Below are 20,406 nucleotides of genomic sequence, written 5' to 3'. Positions count from 1 at the left end.
TGTGCTCTTCCGATCTAGAAATTTGACATTGTAAATTAGCGCCTTGAAATTAGGGTAAGAGAGACAGAGACTGCGGCGGCAGCGTGTCGGTTGGTCTGTGTTACCCAGAAAGCAGTTGGGCACAATATCGCAACACCAACACCGTGAGTGAAACAATGACTGGGGCAGCCTACTATATAAAGTACTCGGGGACCTCTTTATTATTACACATCCACATTTGTAGAGTACGGAACAAAGGGACGGGCGCAACCCTAACTGTAGCGTCTATTCTACGCGCCTTATAATGCGGTGCGCCTTATATATGAAAGAAAGTTTTAAAATAGGAGATTCATTGAGATTCATTCATTATAGTGCAGAAAATACAGCACTTCTATTTTTACAAAGACTTATTTGATTAAATTGTGCAAGCAATAAAAAAAGCAATGAAGATTTCATTGGCCTGAATGAGAAATTAAATGTTGCAAAATGCATGGAAGAACTCAAAAAAATTGAAATTTAAATGTAATGGTTATAAGAAACCTTCTTAAACAGTTCTGCTAATAGTCACATAGTGCAACCTAAAATAGGAGATATTAAATGTATAGTGAAAGGAGAGTATCCTGCTGTCTTAAAATATTTTAATCAGCATCAATTAATCCATTCTAGCTGATGCATATATGGATTCCACATGATTGATTATTCGTCTTCTACTCATTTCTCTATCGCTCAAGTCTGTCCATTGACTTCTTCCATTTTGTGGTCCTGATCTGTCTCATTATTAACAGCCCATCTTGCACTAATTGTACAAGCATTGCCAGTTGGTTTGCGGATGATGAATCGTGTCCTTCCAGGAGGAATGGCTCCCCGACCTTGCTCTTGGTTTTCTACCGACGTAGCTTCATTGCCTCTCTCGTCATGCTACAAAAGTTAGGAAGCAAAGAAGATGTTACGAAGAGATATGAGTGGTGAAAATAGCGAAGAAACTGGAGGAATGAACTTTAGAAACAGAGGAATCCTTACCATAAAGTATGTTTTGCTTTTGTCACTGAACTTTGAGTTCCAGTCTTCATTTTTTGTGTTTACTGCCATGTTCACTTGGTCGCTGTGCGAGCTGTTTCCCTGATGGCTGCCTTTGTTCCAGTTTCTTCTTTGGATTTGGATTTTCTGGAGTTAACAAAAAAAAAGATGAATTCTGGGCAAATGCTGAGGAACACCCACCCACTAGCCAGTTCAATAGGTACACCTTGTTAATCCCAGTTGAGCCTTTCCAATTATAATCTTAATAATGTGACTGGTGTAGACTCTTGAGTTTTTCCACTTGTTTTTTGGTATTGACATCTTTAAATCTGGTTACCATGGAGGCTGTGGGAGCAAAATATACCGATTTATGAATATAAACGAAACCATTTTAAGATAATTTGAGGCTTGTGGTGTGGATTATCCTGCTGTCTTCAGAAGATGGTTAGACTCCAGCCATAACAAGATTGATTTGCATTTGAATGATTCCCGAAATGTACCAAGACAATATCCTCCCATAGTATTATACCTTCACCACCATGCTTCGTGAATAACATACTTTCATGTTATTTACTATAAATTTCGATCATACACCAATTGTCGCATCTTTGAGAAAGCAATGTGAATTCTGTTACTGTCTGTTTTTTGTGAGCCTATGAAAATTGGAGTTCTATTTCCTGCTGTTAGCTGCCAGGAGTTGCAATGGTTGAGTTATTCTTCTGCTATTGCGTTTTGCAGCATACCTTGGTTGGTACAAGTGGCTAGTGGAACTTTTATTGCCTTCTTCTCTAGAATCAGTTGAACTCTTGAAATCAGCAATACATTTTCATCCATGCAACCATGATATTGTCTCTTTCCTATACCATTTCCTGTAACCTAAAGAGATTGCTATGCATGAAAATTCCTGGAGACCAGCAGGGCTTAAACCAGTCAATCTGACATCAAAAACCATAACCTGTTGTTGAGTTGTTCTTTGATTTACAAAGACATGAAATGGTTGTTATTGAGGGAATAATTGAAGCCATGCTGCTAAATAAACTCACAAATTCTTCTTGCGCTCGTGCTCCTTCCATTGTTCCCGGTGGTTCCCTCTGTCCAAGCCATGCCTTGCTAAAGATTTCATCTTTAGACTCTAAATTCCCATGCATTAATTCTTCATCATTCTGACAATTGGAGGATGAGGAAGAGGAGGATGAGCTGGAGCGAGACCGTTTCCTGACACTTTTTCTGCAGAAAGAAGTAAAACATCCACAAATTCATGAATTGTCATCTACATGACCCGAATTAAGCAACAAATCTAAAATACAAGGTAGCTGCACATACTTTGACATCTTGTGGTATTTTGAGCAATTTTCCTCTGATTTCTCTTGACCAAAATCTTGGGAATTTCCTGTAACTCTGTCATGCATGGAATATTTTTTACGACGCTCTATGTCCAAACGAAGATCCATCGGGTCACCCTTCAGTTTTTCCCCACCGTCCTGGGCAAATCAAAACAGAGAACAGAACGTCGTGGACAGACTTTGGATTAGCAAGATAATTGTTGTCTTTCTGTTGTCAGTCAATGGGTTGTGCACTAAATGGTGAGGAAAAGGGGGAGGCAGGAATACATCATTCACACACGGATAACCTGAATAAGACCAAGCCGCTTCAGAATGAAACTACCAACAAGTGCTGAGTCCAATCAGTAGGAGTATTTTAACAGCTTTTGACTTAGCATTTTCAATATATTGTGGAAATGAGCTGGAAAAGGGTCAAGATTTGTCTCCGATACACAGTCCATTACCTTTTCAAATCAACTTGTTTCTAGTCAAAGTTTTTTATGGTTTTATGAATTTTGAGCCATCAAACAGCACCAGTATATCCTCCACACTTCACTCGCCTTTCACGTTTCACTGTGCTTCTTGATGTTGATTGCCACATTCAAAGGGCTTTCAGAGCAAACTGTCTGGTAAATTTCCTGTTTCAAACAAACTTCACTTTATTTAAATTCGGTTGTTATACTAATACAATGAACTGACAACAATGCTTGTATGGAATGTGGGATTTAAATTTCAATGACTGGTTCCGCAGTGTTTCATAAGTCATTTGGCGGAATTAAGCATGAATCCAAATAAATACAACTCTGTTCAACATAGTAGTGATTAAGTTTGACCCAATTTATTCACAATAAGTCGGACTCTGTGGTTCTGTTTAATCCAATATAAATAATTCCAAGAAAACACTGTACACTTTATGCCAATTCAACCTATTTGATCCAATTAAATAAAGACCACACAATACTCTAGATGTTTACGCAAGCTTTAGAAAATCACACAGTGTAAATGCACAACTCATACAAAACCTGTTCAATTTGTTTTTTCCAACTATAATAGTTCGTGTTTACCCTAGCAATGTTTGCATTTCCCATTTGCAAGCTGACTCGATGTGTCAGAGCACATGGAAAAGGAAACTGTGATCAATCATGTGTGGAACCAAGTGCAGTTACATTAAGTGCTTACAGTACTTTGCAATAGTTACAACTACAAACTACAGTGTATTTTATTGTGACCAAACACAAATGAACACAAAATGGAAGTGGAAAGAAAAATGGCACATGCTTTAAAACCTGCTTTCACAAATAGTAAGCTGAAAAGTGTAGCGTACATCTGTATTCAGGAACCTTTATCCTTATATTCCTAAGATATAAGGGTGGCAGCATCATGCTGTTGAAGTGCCTTTTCTACAGCAGGAGCAGGGAAGCTGGTATTGTTGGAGAGATTTATGTAGCTATATGCAGGGGAATCTTTAAGGAAAACCAGTTAATCTGCAAAGTCTTGAGTAGGTAACCTACAATAACGCTAAAACAAAGCCAGAGCCAGGATGATATGGTTAATCCAAAAACATATTAGTTTTATAAGAGAGGTCTAGACCTTAATCTAATTTAAAATCCGTTGCAGGATCAATTGATGTTTAGACAGAAAATCTAAAATCTCTGGGTGTGCAAAGTTGTTAAAGATATATCCCAAAAACCAGCAGCTGTAATTGCATCTAAATGCTACATGCTTAGCAGGACAGATAAATGCATGAAACATTTTCACATTTGTACTTGTAAAAAGAAAAACAATTCCTATATCATTTTCATTCCACTTCACAATTATGCACTACTTTGTTTTGGTCATTCACATAAAAAACAAATAAAATGCATTGAAGGTTTGAAGTTACAATGTGAAAAATTGTGGAGAAGGTGAAAGGATATGAGTACTTTTGCAATACACTGTAATGCTGGTTATTTTAGTTTATCTTTTGTTATTGTTAATATTTTTTTCATTATTTTTTAGAGTATACTTACAAAGACATTTCTTAAGAGTCCCTTGGACAGGCTTTGGCACTTCCATTCCTGACCATATTGCTTTATTAGCCTCAGTCAAGCTTGTGACCACAATACAAACAAATCACCATGTGAGGTGATACAACAAACAAAAAGGCCAAAGTGCCTTTTTTTCATTTTTTTTAGACTTTGACCATCTCCCCTCATGGAAAGCCAGGGGCTTTAGGAGGGTGCAGTCTAAAGGCATCTGGCTTGCTCGCTTGTCTGCTGCAGTTTTTCCAACAAATGTCATACAGCAAAGTGTTCAGTCACCTTGTAAGTCCCATCCTCTGAGCTTTTCATCGCCTCGAAAAGCTGAGGGTGTTTCTTAAAAGCACTTGGTGAAACATCAATCCGCCTGTGGGAAAGAATCACAGTTAAGGCCAAAAAAACAAGATTGCATGTGGTCGACACTTGAATAGCCACCAAATAAACAGCGAGTTATGCTGGACCAAGAAAGCAACATAAAGTGAAATAAAGAGAAAAAGAACCGTCAGAAAACAAAACTGACCTCCACCAAATATGAGAACAAAAAAAGAAAAAAAAATCCATGAAAGTCTGTTGATTATCAGATAGGAAAGGTGAAAGAAATACCTGACAGCTGTTAAAAGAGGACGTGAAGCCACAGCACACTGAAGGTGAGAGGGTCACTCAATAGGCGACTCTACCTGTGTATCTCTGGGCTTTTTCTTGGCTTCATCATTTCCTTCTCTGCTGCTTGCCTTTGGTACAAGGTGAATCGCTCGTTTAGAGTCATGCCAGAAGACGGAAAGTGCTGGGCTGAGAGGGTAAAGGTTCAAACAGAAGAGGCTATGGATATTTATTTCAATTCACTTCTCATACAGTGCCAGTTCATTCTTGTCAATGATTTCTTGATTGACAAGAAATCAAGAAAGTTGATTTCTTGTCAATCAACTTTCTTGATTTCTTGATTGACAAGAAAGTTCAATCAAAATAAACCCAATTCATTGGAGTCTATGTCCAATCACATAGACTCCAATTACATGCCTTTCAACCCAATCCATTATGGCTGTATGGGTTTATAAAGTTGTGATGGGTAATGCAGCTTGTACTGTGTGTCCAGAGAAGTTTCCTAAGTAGATTTCTCAACAAAGACCATTGCTGTTGTTTTATGTTCCTTTTAAGTATGCTACATTATTCTGATCTCATTGCTGCTTCATCATGTTCTGAACTTCAATGACTCAAGTAAAATTCTGAAAGAAACAGAGCCCATCTATTTTTATTACTTCAAAATTCGTACCAGTTGGAGAAACTGGGATAAAACATAGAGCAGACATGTGACTCACCCTTGATGTGGTGAACAATGGTGACAATGTGCTGAGCAAACAGCTCAGATGGGCTTCTCTGTGACTGAGTAGCCTGAACGTGTTGAAAGATGGAGCGAAACTCCTGATGCTTTTTCGATGACTGCACCAAGTCCTGAGACAACTGCCTCTCTTCAGCTAAAATATCTGAAGAGCTGAAATGACAACAGCGCAGTCAATCAGTGCTGTTCTCTACGACAAGGCAGCCTTTCTGTACAGGAACTGTGAGTAAAACTTAAATACAAAAAAGAAATCTATAAGTAATTCAAAATGCAAATGAAAACATTTTCAATGTTTAATTTCAAATGATTATGATTATAGAGGTTTGTGAAGTTACTGTGTACAAAAAAACTCCCCAAAGAATACTGACCTTTCAGAATGCCATCACTTTCGCGATATGCATAAGTATATTTATTAAAAGTCTTTCTTATATTTAGTAATTATTCATAACATTATGACCATCTACCAAACCATGAGCTAGTTCCCAGGCTGTTGCTAAAACACTCGTGACTCATTAGGGTATGGGCTCTACTAAATCCCTGAACGTGGCCTGACATCAATATATTAATAGCAGATCCTTTAAGTCCACTGCAGACCAGGAACAGCACAAGAGCTGCACTTTTTGCACTGCTCTGATCCGATCATCTAGCCTTCACAATTTGACCCTTGGAACACCCATTCAAAACCATATCCATTTCCATTTTTTCCTACTTTTGACACATCGAGTTGGCAACAAAGTGTTCACTAATTGCCACTCAGTAATAGGTGCCACGAGGAGACAGTCATTTTCACTTCCCCTGCCAGAGGTCATAATGTTAGGCCTACACAATTTATTTGCATGAGATAGTTACAACAACTACAACAACCACAACCCTTTTACCGAACTGGCTTACCTGCAGTTCACGTCTCTGACTGAAACCATTTAAATTTCAAACCATGGCAAAGAGACCAGTTGTTCAGAGAGCATAAATATTCATCAGTCAAACACATAATACTTGAACCTGTTTATGGACACTCACCTTATAGTGTCATCTCTTAGAAAATCCATTCTTACATTGCACTTTGGTTCCTGTTTTCTTAACATAAGAGGCTTGTCTTCTCCTCTGACCATAAACAACTCTCTGTCAGAATTTTGCCTCAGTGGTGTTTCAGGACACTGAAAAGAGGGAGATTTGGCTGTCTTCCTTATGTTAAAGCTTATTTCTGAAGACAGGTCCTTGAAATCTCCTGCTGACTCCCTTTTACCAAGTGCAGCAGAGGCTTCTGATTTATCCAGTTTTCCACTGAGATACATCTCCCTTACCATGGCATCGACCTCTGTTTGCCCAAACTGTGCACAAGCTGGATTTTGCCACTTTTTGAAGAGTTTTTGGGCTGAATGAGAGGCCTTGCTCTTTGGCTTTGAAGCCTCATCTCCATTTTGCCACTCTTTCTGGAGTGACTTTAAAGGTGGCCTGATTATCATCTCATCATCCTCGTCTTCCAACTCAGCAGACAAAAATGGGGAGGCCTTCAAAAAGTTTCTCAGTGACATTTCCCTGTCAGTGTCCTCCTTGCGTTGTTTTGGGAAAGTGTCAGAGGTAACTACTGAAGCTTTCCCATTCGATTTTCCTTTTTCATTATCTGCATCACTGGCTTCTTTGATTTTGCCATTTTCCCAAGCAGATTTAGCTTTTTTGGTGTGCTCCTCCAAAAACCTACGGAATAGAAGAGATAAAAAGTTGCATGAAAGAAAAACTCAATTAAATTAGTAGAAAAGTATGTATTTGATCTATGGAACAAAACCAGGTTAAATGAAACATGTGAATGCTTAAACCTCATCAAACATTGATGCAATCTGTTGCAAGTTTGAAGACGGAACAAAATAAATTTGTGAGATTACGCAGAAAACTTAAAGATAAGCCTTACTTCTTAAAAGCAATGGAGAGGGCCGTTTTATCTCCATCCAGGTATTCCTCAGTGCTGAAGAAGTCAAAGCTGGGAAGCATGGGATTGAGACCTTCATTAGAGGCCTTTCTGACTGAGGAGGAACCTGATGCCACCTCCATCATAGGAGAGCCATTCCTGGTGTCACTTGTGATTTTGATGGGACTTGGCTGATTAACAGTTTGGTTGCTTTGGCCAACATTAGCTTCAGTGTTGACAAGGGGACTGCTTTTCTTTGGACTACTGCAGTCTGACAGGCTGTGCCAGGTCCTCTCAGCTTTCCCACCGCCTGCACCTTCTCTAGCATCTCCTGCCAATAACCCAACATGCTCCAGTGGCTCGTCATCTCCCCCTCCTCCTTTTTGGACTTCCTTGGAAGCCAGATGCTTCTCCTTGACATCTTTGGTGTTTTGATTATTCAGCAGCGAGGCCGCCCTGCGTTTCGGAGAGGAGGAGTGTGACGAGGAAGAAGAATGATGCGAGTGTCTGGACAAGGGAGAGGACGATCTGTCAGATTGTTGAGTGTGACCCTGAGGGGGACTTCCTGAGCGTTTTTGCACATTGTGTGATCGCCCTCTTGAATGATTAAACTGCTGTTGCTGCTGCTGTTGATAATGCTGCTGTTTTTGAGGGTACTGCTTGAAATTTTTCCAGTTCGGACGAAAGTTATTGTTGTTGTAGCCACCACCCCCACGGTGGTAGCGTCCACGGTTAAAGTGGCCCCTTCCTCGACCCCTAAAATTGTAGGGCCTCCGAAAGCCACGGTGATACCCTCTGAACTCTCTGCTGTTCTGGTACGCCCTTGGATATTTCTTCTCCCGGTTGTGAAATGGAGAATGAGATCTTGACCGAGACCTAGAGCTATGAAGAAGCATAGAGAAAAGACAGCATGTGGTAATTTTAAAAAAGCTATAAATAGAAACTCATAATAACGATTTTGAACTCTTTGACTAAACATATCGGACAGATGGGTATGCTGGGAGTATTTTCCCAGATAGATTTGGGTCCAATTATAACAGTTGTTAAGAAAAACAGCTGCTCTGTTGATCGGAATGAACCAGCACTCTTTAAAAAACAAGAATTTCTGTCATGCTGTTCCCAAGTTTTATTGTCATGTAAATTGCCATATGAGTTGACAAGCTCAATTGGCAAAAGTTATGTGTATCATAAATTAGCATAGCACTGCCCATACCCTACATATTGCTATGCGCTCCTGATCAGATGGATGAAAAAGAAAAAGAAAAAAAACTGTACTTTTCCACAACCTACACAAAATACATATTTTGAAAATTCTTCTGTCCCAAAATTAACAGTCATGGTGCTGAAACGAATGGGGTGCAACAAATCAATCTTATTAAGGAAATGCCATTGCTAAGCCAAAACTGGTAAGCAACACTCCAAAAATGCTAAATATTATCAAGTATTTATCTTGGTACACATGAAATATGAAAAAAACTGTCAGCAAGATAGCAGCTTATTTTGGGTCAATAATTATTGAATAGCAATAAAAAGTACTGGTTCCATTGGCATTTTTTTTTCTTATAACATTGAATTTATTGTTTTCTGTATTTTTGAACTTGTTTCGAAGATGGCATCTTTTGCAGTGCTGCAAAAAATAGGCATATTCTCCTATTTAGCAGAAGAGAATATGCAGGCTGCAGGCTTTGATGGCCTGACTAATTAACAACCCATCTAATCTAAGGTCTATCTATAGAGCTTTTCTAGTCATTACTGACCGCTCAAAGTGCTCTACAAGGACCACTCACAAACATCCACACATTTATACACTGATATGTGGATTGGTAATCAACTTGTGGTTAAGAGCCTTCCCAGCGGCTCAGATTGCAAAACCCTCTTCTTATTGAACGACAGTCACCTGTAATGTAACTGAATGATCTTATGTAATGGGCATCACATTTTTGAGTGTGCAAAGAGTCAGCTAAGATCTGTAAATTCAGATTATTGACAGAGCACCAGTTCCTAACAGTTATTATCATAAAAAGGATATCTGGTTAGTGAGGTTTTATCTTTCTGAATTCCTCTCTACCAAGACCTGGGTGTGATGCAAACAGACGTGTTGCAGCTCTGACATGTTGGGGTGTTTTTCAGAAATCGTTTTTATTTTACCATAAACATTCCATTCTTAAGGTAGGTAAAGTTTACGTTTGCCTGAAGAGTGGAAAAATAGATACTTTTTATTTATAGTTCTTACAGAAATCCAAATTAACAAATTATGCAGGGCTTTATTTTTATAAATTGGACACTGCTGACCAACACATCTGTACTCTTAAGAACAACAGCTTTGACATAAAATGAGTAAAACCAGTCAAATAGCAGCTTTAACAGGCTCAAGATGTTTATCGTTGGCATGAAAACATAAACACCTTTCCTAAAACCTTAAACTGCAGGATGTGCTTAAAATTTGTTGTGTCTACGTGCTGTGTGTCAGCTAAAAGTGACAAAACATATGTTGGTACGTAACATCTGTGTTTTCATGTTGAGAGAGGGTCCAATAAGAGAGAGAGCCAGAATTCCTCTGCCAAACCTGGCATGTCCACAAGGGGGCTCTGCTGCATTTCCAAATGTGCAGCACACAAACCTGAGGCTTTACCACAGTCTTGGAGTTATGTTTCTATACCTTTCTTGATATCCTAAAGCAATCATTTCATGCAAAAATATGCTTTCTTGAGATGAAACAACTGTTTTACTCTATATCCACAACTTTCTAGCTATATCTTTTAGACTACGAAAGTTGCACATTTTAGACGGCAGTTTTCTTGAGCGACTCAGAGATTTAATCAGCAGAATTGTTTTGTAACCTTTTTATGCTGCTAGAGTTGGAAGTGACAGCCAAGTATTCAATGCTAAAAGGGTTATAAGTAAAACCTTACTGAAATTCATCTAAGTCCAAATAAACGTGCATGCAAGGTACAGTAGAGCACAATGTCAAAATGGATAGGGAAAACAGATCCACAGAACATGCAAATACATTCTGAATCCATATAATCTGTAAAAGCATATAACTCACCTTGCATGTTTTGTCATTGCAATAGAGAGCGAAAGAGAGACGGCAGCACTCTGAGCAGTACTGCACACTTTACAAGCTACAGATACTCTGGACAGCTGTGGTGGAGCACAAGCAGAGTCACATGGACCGTATAAAGGCAGAAAAAAAAAAAAGAAAAAAAAAACTACTTGAATCCTTGTTTGACTCTATGTGTGCCACTCACAGACTCCTCAAGTTTTAAAATGTTATTAAGAAAGACGTTTTCTGGATCTTAATGCTTCAAGTTAGTGACCCCCTTACTTGGTCGCTGACTGAAGTGATGGTGTTTAGTATATAAAATTATTAGAGGTAAGAGTTCATAGTTGAGAGCCTTTTGCCAACTTTCACAGCTTGTGAAAATATTTCCAGCACACATTTTCTTTTCCACACAAAACCTTCTAGTTTAGATGTTTTTTTGAATCTGTGTTTTTTTTTTTGTTTTTTTTAGGTTGACTTGTGGAATATATGCAGTAAAACAATGCGAGAAAAATGTCTCCGCGTTTTAATGGAAATACACAGTTTATACATATGCAAAGATATTCCGAAAGAATGTTTGTTTACATATGTATTAGACTTAACTCTGTAAATATATAAATTCATCCATCCATTTTCAGTTCCTGTTTGTTAAAGCTTATTTGCACATATGTTACGGTGGTTTGAGGTAGAATAAAGCATGAGATTCCTTCCATGTCTCTTCTTTAGGCTAATTTTAATACAAGCTGTGGCGCTTCCAGGAAATTAGCAACCCTGCCTTTTTATTGCAGTGCCACAGTCATTCTGCCAGAAACAGCAAATGCATCAGTGAAGGTTCACAGCTTCTTCCAGGCACACACAGCTCACCCTCATGACTGGGCTTTACTGCTTTCTCTGCTCGGGGAGCACAGACAAACACTGGCTTTTAAATTTAAAGCTTTGACAAATATTGAGATTATTCCATCAGTTTCAGTAACTTCCAGATGATTTTCAAAGTCATGCCAGTGCAGCTGGGCCTGACTAAGGTCTTCTATCAGCAGCTAGACTCCATCTTAAACATTAATTTCCTCTTGCTCTGATTGGAGTCGTGCTCTGAAAATACTCTAAGAAAGTCGGGTCTTGCATGAAAGAAATTCAATAAACGGATAACAAGAAAAGCTACTAATTCAAATAATTTTGCCATCATTACATAAAATGCAACAGAATATAAAACTTTAAGCACATAAAAGGTAAAGAAGGCATCAGGAAATTTGCCTTCTTGTGATTCTTTTTCTTAAAATTACAGTTAAATCAGTGCATTCTTTGTTCATGTATTTAAATGTAACTGTTGTTCTTCACCAGGTCTTAATATGTTAAAGTCAATAGCGTGCCAGCACATTCAACAATCACGAAAAAAAAAAAAAAAAGCATATGACCTTCACCACAAACACAAGAGTGACCTTTCATACCTGTACCGGTGCTTCCTGGACCGGGAACGACTTCTGGACTGGGATGACGAACGGGACCTTGATCGGGACCTCGAACGGCTACGAGATCTCGACATGGATCTTGTCGACCTGGACATCGCTGTGCTCAAGCTGTCACACAGAAGGATGGTGGGGAAATCAGGACACTCATTAAATAAAATATCTGTAAAGTTAATTAAAAAGGCCTCTTCACATCTGAAGTTGCAGCAAAAAGAAAATAAAGCATTTCTGAAGATTAAGTTCCTTAAACAAAGCTTCCAATCATCCAGGTTGCATGTAAAAAGCATGATCTGAAGTCCATGTTGAGCAGCTGTGATAAAGGAAGAAGGCAGTATGTTGAGCAGATCGAACAGAGGCGGTTTTATTTAGTTGCTGATCATTTGCATAGAGGGCTGTCTCCTGTCAGTCATCTGACTCCTTACATTATTAGTCTACAAAACTTGGACAACATGCTGCATGGATTTTGCATCATTTACATTCATTTAATGTTTATATATGTGAATTAGATCTCTCTAGCCTGCCCACTTGCATTGACACTGTAAATTTCCCATTTCTAAAATACTGCTTCAAAAGTATAAAATAATAGAAATATATCTTTGTGTCCCACAGTGGGAAGATTCTGGTGTAACAGCTGCAAAGTGACACCACATCAAGACATGTAGGTTCACACCAAAAAAAAAAAAAAAAGCATTAAAATATATAAACAAAATTGAGAAAAATGCACTGTACAAATTTACAACATAAAAAAACAGTGCAATTATGAGAAATAACATACACAGATCCAAGGAACAATAAACTGAGTAGGATCATCTTTTTAAGTACATAATGTGTATTTGTGCATTAAAAACACCAGACTACTTACAATTTATTAAAATAAAAAGAGTATTCAACAGAGATGTGCAAATACCAGCAGGAATGCTATTAAAAATAAGTACATTTAAGTGCAAATAACCAGTTTAGTTCTTCAGCAGTGAAAGGTAAATGTTTACAGATGTGGTAAGCCGTTTTGCACAGATGTATGAAAGGAAGTAATGAAAATTCCTGTACATTTTAAATGTCAAAGAGACAGTTTACAGAATGAGGATGAAAAGGGCTAATCTGGTGGTTTGTTTAGCTCATCAGATTAGGTTAAAGCTTTACTGTTAAACTCATGTCTGACAAGGTCACAGGTAAATGTTTAACAGTCCCTTCATCACACCAGTGGACAAGAATTATTTGGTAATGCCAAGTGGTTTCCTGTACGTTAATAATCTGTTATTTAGATACCAGAGAGCAGTTTTCCTGAACTTGCATGATCTAAGCAAACAGGTCTGTACAAACTTTTAACTGCAACGTTTTATCTTGTAGCTTCCCTTTATGACCCCAAAACCGTACTTTAGTACAGTACGGCTTTGTATTTCTTGCCAATGTCCATGGGGCATTTTATGTTAGGAACAATTGAGAGTACATGCAAGCCAGGGATCAAATAATTGATCTCTTCTTATTAGAGCCATCTTCAGGGATTTTGGAGGGAGGATATTGCAGAATACACGTGACAGGGAATTTAAGCACATCACACACAATTGCATGGTGGTCCTGCTGTGCATTCTTGTTACTACTTAGGTAAAGAACTGAAATTGTTCTGTTGTCTCCTGCCTCCAGCTCGTGCTCAGTGAACTTTCCACTCCTGTTGTACGTTGAGGTTTGTTGTTTTTGGCTCTAGAAGAGCAATTTCCTGCAGAAGAGCCTCAACAGACCATTTCTTTAGCCAACTGCAGAATTCAAGACAAGCGGTCAGATGTGGCCCTTTGCATTATGAATGGCGAATTTCCTAATTTATGCATTTCTATCTGACAAAGAGGTACATCAGCATTTTATCTTTTATGTACTCCTGTGCATATAATTGTTTTAGGAGGGTCATCATCATTTAGTCTGTTTTATGCAATTTCACCCTTTGCTTTCACCCCTTTTTATACCATTTATATGCCACCAATCAAAAAGTGCTCTCATAAACAAATAGACATGAACAATCTGCCCTGTCCTAGATTATGAAACACTTTAGAGTCTAAGGGAAACGTCACATTTATTTATCTGTACATCTTTAATTCTGTCAGACTGAGCCTTGCCATGCGTTTGGAAAATGTAATGAAACAATTCAACAATATCTTATTTTGTGCCATTCAGAACCAAGTATTTCTTCACACTACAGAATCATATGCAAATCAAACCAATTTCAACATTAGATAAACATGAATAAATAGGGAATCCAATTTTCAAATGATTAATTGGTCAATAGAAAAAAAAAGGATACCAGACCTTATGCGGAAAAAGCATTTTAACTGGTTGTGGCACCTTTAGATATGTCATCTGTTATTAAACATTACTATCACTACCAATTGTTTATCAATCTAGAAACATGTTGCTGCACTCTTCTTTGAAGAATGTCTCTAATTCAGCCAGAGTGAAGAATGTCAAAGCTTGAATGACCTGTTTAACAAATGTATGTCCATCCTTTCACCAGGCAAGTCCAGGCATTTAGAAATGGACTTGCTAGTGCGTTTTGGATCATATGTCTAGCAGCATAACCTAAATTTGGTTTTGGTTATGGTCACAAACAGATGAGGAAATTATTCTTCATGTTTGATTCAGAGGAAGAGAATTCATGCAAATTCATCGAGGTTATGAAGCAAATGAACTGGTGAGAATCACAATACCACCACCAGATTTGACTGTTGGCTTTATAAACTTTTTCTGAAATTTACTTTACCCCCGATGCGAAGTGGGACACAACTTCTAAAAGTTTTCAGTTTGTCTTTTAACAAACCAATTTATTTTTCAAAATTATTTGAAGAGTGATAAAGATGTGTTTTGGTAAATGTGAAAGGGGCAATTGTGCTTTTTTTTGCTTGCGGTGATTCTTGTCTAAGAAGTTGCCAATGGATGATATTTTTAATGGGATCTTAATCTGAATTTAAAATATTTTTGGTGTGAAACATTTTAAATGCTACAAAATATTAAAGCACAAGAAAACTGTACGACTGTGGGTTTGTTTTCACTGCACTATGGATAGATATATTGTGCAACATCACTACAATCCCCTCTTGTAAAAACAACATACACTAATTAGGTCCAGTATAAATCTTACTAGTTCATTGCAAATAATTTATGTTCTACCTGAGAAACTCAGTTATATCTTCAGGAAATTTGTCTCTCTTATATTAAATACAAGATCATTTAGGCTACAGGAACTGCATGTCCAAGTACTGAAGAAGCAGCAAGCTAGCAGGCATGTTAGGATGCACATAATGTGGTGTGATTAGAGATGGAAGCCGGTTGATGGAGGTGCTAACCAGGTGAGGCAAGGAGAAGGATTATGAAACTGCTGCAATTTTGTTAATTGAAAAAAAAACTTTTAAAAATATTCCTTGTCCAAACTCATCAACATTTTAGACTCTGTGAAGCATCACTTTTAAACTGCAGTAAATCATCCAGTGTGTTGGCTGGCTGAAGTATTTTTATAGGGATGTAAAGATAAAATCCCAGGTTTTACCTCTGGGTACTGATCAAGTCCCTTTAGGAAGGATAGAACCAGAGTCCAAGCAATAATAATAATAATAATAATAATAATAATAATAATAATAAACACAATGTCAAGTTGCTGCTGCTATTTAACTGAAGTCAAGGCCAATTTCATGTTAGACAGATTACAAACTGCAATACAAGTCATGGTCATAATTATTGTTCTTACAAATTTGGGTTTCCCCTGATAACTTGGATATATTTTCACTTTATTTTCCAAAGTTCACAATTAAAAAGAGACTGTATTGACTGCTGAAACTCAAGAGCTAAATCTGATTCTTAAACTGATCTGCGTACTAACAGTCAGCATAGAACAGAGCTGTAGAAGCTTTTGAATTTCTTTCAGGTACCATAAGCAAACTAATCCACTTGTACAACTTTTATAAACTAACATAACCATTTTCTCACTTGTCAACTCTATTTAATTGTGTGGAAGCTTGATCAACTTCTTCATGCAAATTGAAGCATTAGTAACATGTTTCAAGACTGTCAGTCGGTGTTTCAGTCTGACTGCTCCATTGACATCAGGCAGCAGCAGCAGCCTTGGTGCACCTCCCTGTGTGGTCGGGAGCCTGGTCACTGAGATTTTAGGCTGTGGAGAGCTTGGGTCTTTCATCACTCAACACTTTATTTTCAGACACCAATAAGCACACTGACATAGAATTACTTAAGTTATTTGTATTATATGCCGGGAAGCATTCACTGAGTATCATTTTTTTAATTTAAGGACATATTTTTTCCCATATCCAAACCCAGATCGTATCATAATGCTGTCCCTTTCCCAGTATCATTTGTTTCTCTGAAGAAAAAGCACAAGTGGAATTTGACTGTCAAGTTCTTAATCAGGTGTTTTTTTTTTTCTTTCTAAATATATCATTAATACTGTAAAAAAAAAACATAGAAGGAAGATACAGCCACATGCAAATGCAAAACAGGAACAAATAACTTCACAGGAACAAGGTGTGAAACTAGAAAAGCAGGTCTAAAACACAGAGTGGCTAGTTAAGCAATGAGCAATCAGGGATGTCATATCTGAAGCAAAGTCAAACAGAGCTGTTTTCTGCAAGATACACTAACACATATTCACACAGTTAATTAGGACTCCCCTCAGAGAAGACAAGAACAGCTGTGTAATCCCCATCAGCTGTTGATTTCGTGTAAGGGCAAAAACAGCTCTGATCAACAATGACACTGCAACCCGATAGGCCTCACAGAGCGTTTGAGGAGAAACGCTCCTCTCAATCAGCCGACCTATCATTAAGACCAGGATGCCAAAGTGGCAGCTGGAATCACATTTGCTATCTATATGTGCTCCTGAGACACCCTGCCCGCTATTTCAGAAAAGCCACAGCAACTGTCACTGGCACAATGTTTAGCTGTTGAAATGTAGCAGACTCTCTTTGTATTCCCTGAAGACACCTCAGTACATGCTGGAGCTGTTAATAAATAACAAAGCCACTGGCAGTATTGGATGTGGCACAATATCATTCCCTTGGCTGGAAATTAATGATATTCTGAGAACAGCTGACATCCTCTTTTCTTCAGGGAGTTACAGTAGCTTCAAGATAGACAACTGGGAGATCAACAGGAGTGTCACTCAAAGAAAAAAAGGAAAAAAAAAGAAGTCAGAATCTTTCTTTTCCTCAGCAACATTCAGATTGCAGTGAGACAAGCGGATCTTTTACAATCTATTTTCACTTTTATGACAATAATCAAGAGTTACCTGCTGCTACATAGTTTTTTTAAAGCTCTTGTGAGTGTAACAGAGGCATTCTTACACTGACATACCCCTAAGCTGTCTGTCAGCACCACATTTGCAGACCTCTTCTGCACAGAAGGTGGAGCTCATCGGCTGAAGGTCCAATCTATTTTGGTCTGCGAGGAACAGTCTGTCAAATTTATGACTTCTATATGTTTCTAAGGCACACTCAGTTGTTTGCTTTCATGTGGCCTGGTGTCTTTGCTTAATGCCAGATACACATCATAGTTGTTTGCGGTTGTTTAGGAGAGGGATAATTGGAGCATTTAACCAAATTCTTTCACCACACAGTAGATAACCTGTTCTGTTAAGAAAGGCCTGCAACTATAAATTTAAAAAAAGAAAAGGGGATGTAATTATGTTCTCTAAAATAGCTGTTTGCATCAGTCATTTCCTACAAGATACTAATATAAAGTTCTCTCTGAGGTCTTTGGTTAATTTTATTTTATTTTTTTAATCAAAGACAACACATAAAAGAGGAGAAAAAGCATGCATGTATTTTTTCAAAAATGGCAAGAGAGCCTTTTACTGACTGATACCAATTTGTAGTTTTCTATTTAAGGATGGTATCAAAATTGCAACATCTTGCTAAAATCCAATATGTTGCTCAAGAAAAAAATTCCAACCTCCAATGAATTCACTGGTACATTGTTAAAGAATAGCACAAATATGGTGAATACCATAGTAGTAATACTCCTACCAGTTTCCCTTTCAAGCTGAAATATTACATATGTGCTTCCAAAGTACATACTTGGGGGGGGGGGACTTAAATGAGTTGTGCCTTTTCAATGAGCCAGGCACACCCTTCTATAGTGCCTCTGTGTGTACTTTTTGTGCAGATGATGTTTACCAAAGAGGATCAACCTCAAGACCATATCCTGCTGCCTAAGGATGAGTAAAGCTTTCAAATGTTTTCCTCCCCGTGTCCAGCCTGGACACGGGGAAACCCAAGATGAGCATTTTATGCACTTTTTGGCTGGCTTGGTTAAGGATTTAAGCTGTTCACTGAAGGGGGAGGAAAAACTTATTGAAGCCTGTAATCACAACATTCTTCACTGGGCTAACCACCAAGAACAGCAGCCGTGTAACTTGTTAAAATAAACAGCCCATTTTCTTGAAGCTCTCAACTGCATCCTCAAGTGATCAAGCTGTGGAAACTGCTGAATGAATCGTATTAGGGGGCATGCCAAAACCTATAAATGGTTAAAAAATGCCTCAAAAATTCTTCTTTGGTGTCCAGGGAGGCTAATTATTGCCACAACACCTTGTCATAACGTGTACTTAAATGAACACACTCTGCTTTGGTAGATTCAACATTTTGTTGTTTCAGTTGTCCCAAAAATCTAACATCAAAAATAAACTGACAAAAATGCATCAAGTGACTCCCTTGCACGAATAATAAAAATATAACGCGATATCCATTTTTTTAAAAGTAAAGCCTATTATTTAATAATACATAATATTTTCACTTTCGTTAAGGAATGAAAAGAAAATACCACGTACCGGTCGGCGTTTTATCGGTCTGCACTCGCCGCCTCACATTCAGTCCTCGTGGTGGAAATGGTAGACTGGTGGAAATGTGTGAAAAGCCAGTTTCTTTCTGTCTCTGGGCGAGTTTGTGCTCCTGAAACCAACTTCTCAGTGTGTCTGACTCGGCTGAGGTCTGCGGTGCTCAAAGAAAAAAGGGGGTGTGACAGTGACAGCTCCTTGCTGCTCGTAGGTTCGTGTTTCCTTCCGCCTTACCCGCGCTCTCCCTACGTCTGACCGCCTTTCACTGGCGTGGCGCAGACAGCACAGCGTGCACGAGCGTAAGCCACGAGCTCGCAATAGATCAGTCCTTTTAAATAAGACAACAAAAGTAACTCAGAAAACCACTGAAAGAGTGTAGGCAATTCAATATGAAAAGAGAGACTGAATAAATAGGTTTATTACACACTTGAAATGCCTCAAGCTTTTACTTAGGTTCATTTTTATCGTTCTGTGTGACAGCTGTTGAAGACCCAAAACTCAGGTTCCCAGATGAATATTAAATAAGACTGATATGAAAAATGATTCTGAATACAAAGAAGTCATGCTATGACTATCACAATAGAGAAAGCTGGTGACTTTACAGTGTCCATAAGTCACCGAGACACTTCACATGGTAAGGCTGTTAAATAAGCAGGGTGTGCATAATGTTGTATCCCCATACATTTGTTTGAAAATTGAGTGAGTGAGGGAGTCAGTCAGTCACTGCATTGAGTCAGCGCTTCAATAAAACCATAAAATACTTTTAAATAAATATACAATGACTGTTCCATCCATTCGTTTTATATACCGGTATGGAGAAAGGCGGTCAAGAGGTCATTGGGCAAGAGGTGGAGTACACCCTGAACTGATCAGATTGTATGTTTTCATTAAAAATAGGAACGCAAATTCTGCATTTAAGATTGAGGCGGAAAGCCAAAAAATTAAGATGCTAGAGATAGGTATTGTAATGTTGCTATAAACAGCTATGATTTTGGGTAGCCTCTCCATCTTTGTCCTCTGAGTTTTATTAAATCCAAAATAGGTCTACTAAGAAATCTGAGAGCTCTGCATGCTTATTTCCTTTTCCAGTTGGACTTAGCACCTGTCTACACTGCCAGTAGTACCAATTCCATGGTTCATAACCATGGTATCATTGTGCTTGACTGGACAGTAAACTATAAACTGTAGAGTGTCATCAAGAGAAAGATGAGACAGAAGACCCGACAAGGCAGAGGGTTCAAGACTGCAGTTAGCAATCTGGGCTCCTTTAACATTTCAACAGTACCACAGAAGTAACACCATGCAGAGATGCAGTAAAATTAGTAAGAACAGAAGCTGAGCTGATGTGAGCCCAGCTAAAGGAGGTACCCAGAGCCACACTGCTGGTTGCATGTAGTTGTGGCCCTTTGCTTCATAAGCAGCTGAATGGAGAAACTACTATAAGTTGAAGCACCAAACCATTAATTTTACTGGAATGTTGTAAAATTTGCAACAAAGAT

At 38.3% G+C, this 20,406-nt stretch overlaps 1 protein-coding gene across 2 annotated transcripts; it reads right to left on the bottom strand.

Annotated features, from left to right (window-relative positions):
* Positions 1-490: 490 nt before the first annotated feature.
* On the bottom strand, positions 491-19,184 carry thrap3a (thyroid hormone receptor associated protein 3a). 2 transcript variants are annotated; one of them, XM_015044706.1, is made up of 11 exons: positions 18,902-19,184; positions 12,064-12,192; positions 7,579-8,457; positions 6,690-7,367; positions 5,653-5,825; positions 5,014-5,125; positions 4,619-4,703; positions 2,320-2,477; positions 2,040-2,223; positions 1,000-1,143; positions 491-897 (listed from the first exon to the last, which is right to left on the bottom strand). In XM_015044706.1, exons 2-11 carry the CDS (start codon positions 12,177-12,179, stop codon positions 706-708), a joined length of 2,721 nt encoding a protein of 906 aa, XP_014900192.1. In that variant the 5' UTR covers positions 12,180-12,192; positions 18,902-19,184; the 3' UTR covers positions 491-705. The 2 variants fall into 2 exon arrangements, with proteins under 2 accessions (XP_014900192.1, XP_014900193.1); XM_015044707.1 differs by lacking the exons at positions 12,064-12,192; positions 18,902-19,184 and adding an exon at positions 10,625-10,728.
* Between the last annotated feature and the right edge of the window lie 1,222 nt (positions 19,185-20,406).

Source organism: Poecilia latipinna, unplaced genomic scaffold (assembly GCF_001443285.1).
Source record: "Poecilia latipinna isolate Pla-1442-1.1 unplaced genomic scaffold, P_latipinna-1.0 Scaffold688, whole genome shotgun sequence".
In the NCBI taxonomy this organism is placed as follows: domain Eukaryota; kingdom Metazoa; phylum Chordata; class Actinopteri; order Cyprinodontiformes; family Poeciliidae; genus Poecilia; species Poecilia latipinna.
This window is presented reverse-complemented; position numbering and strand designations above follow the sequence as displayed.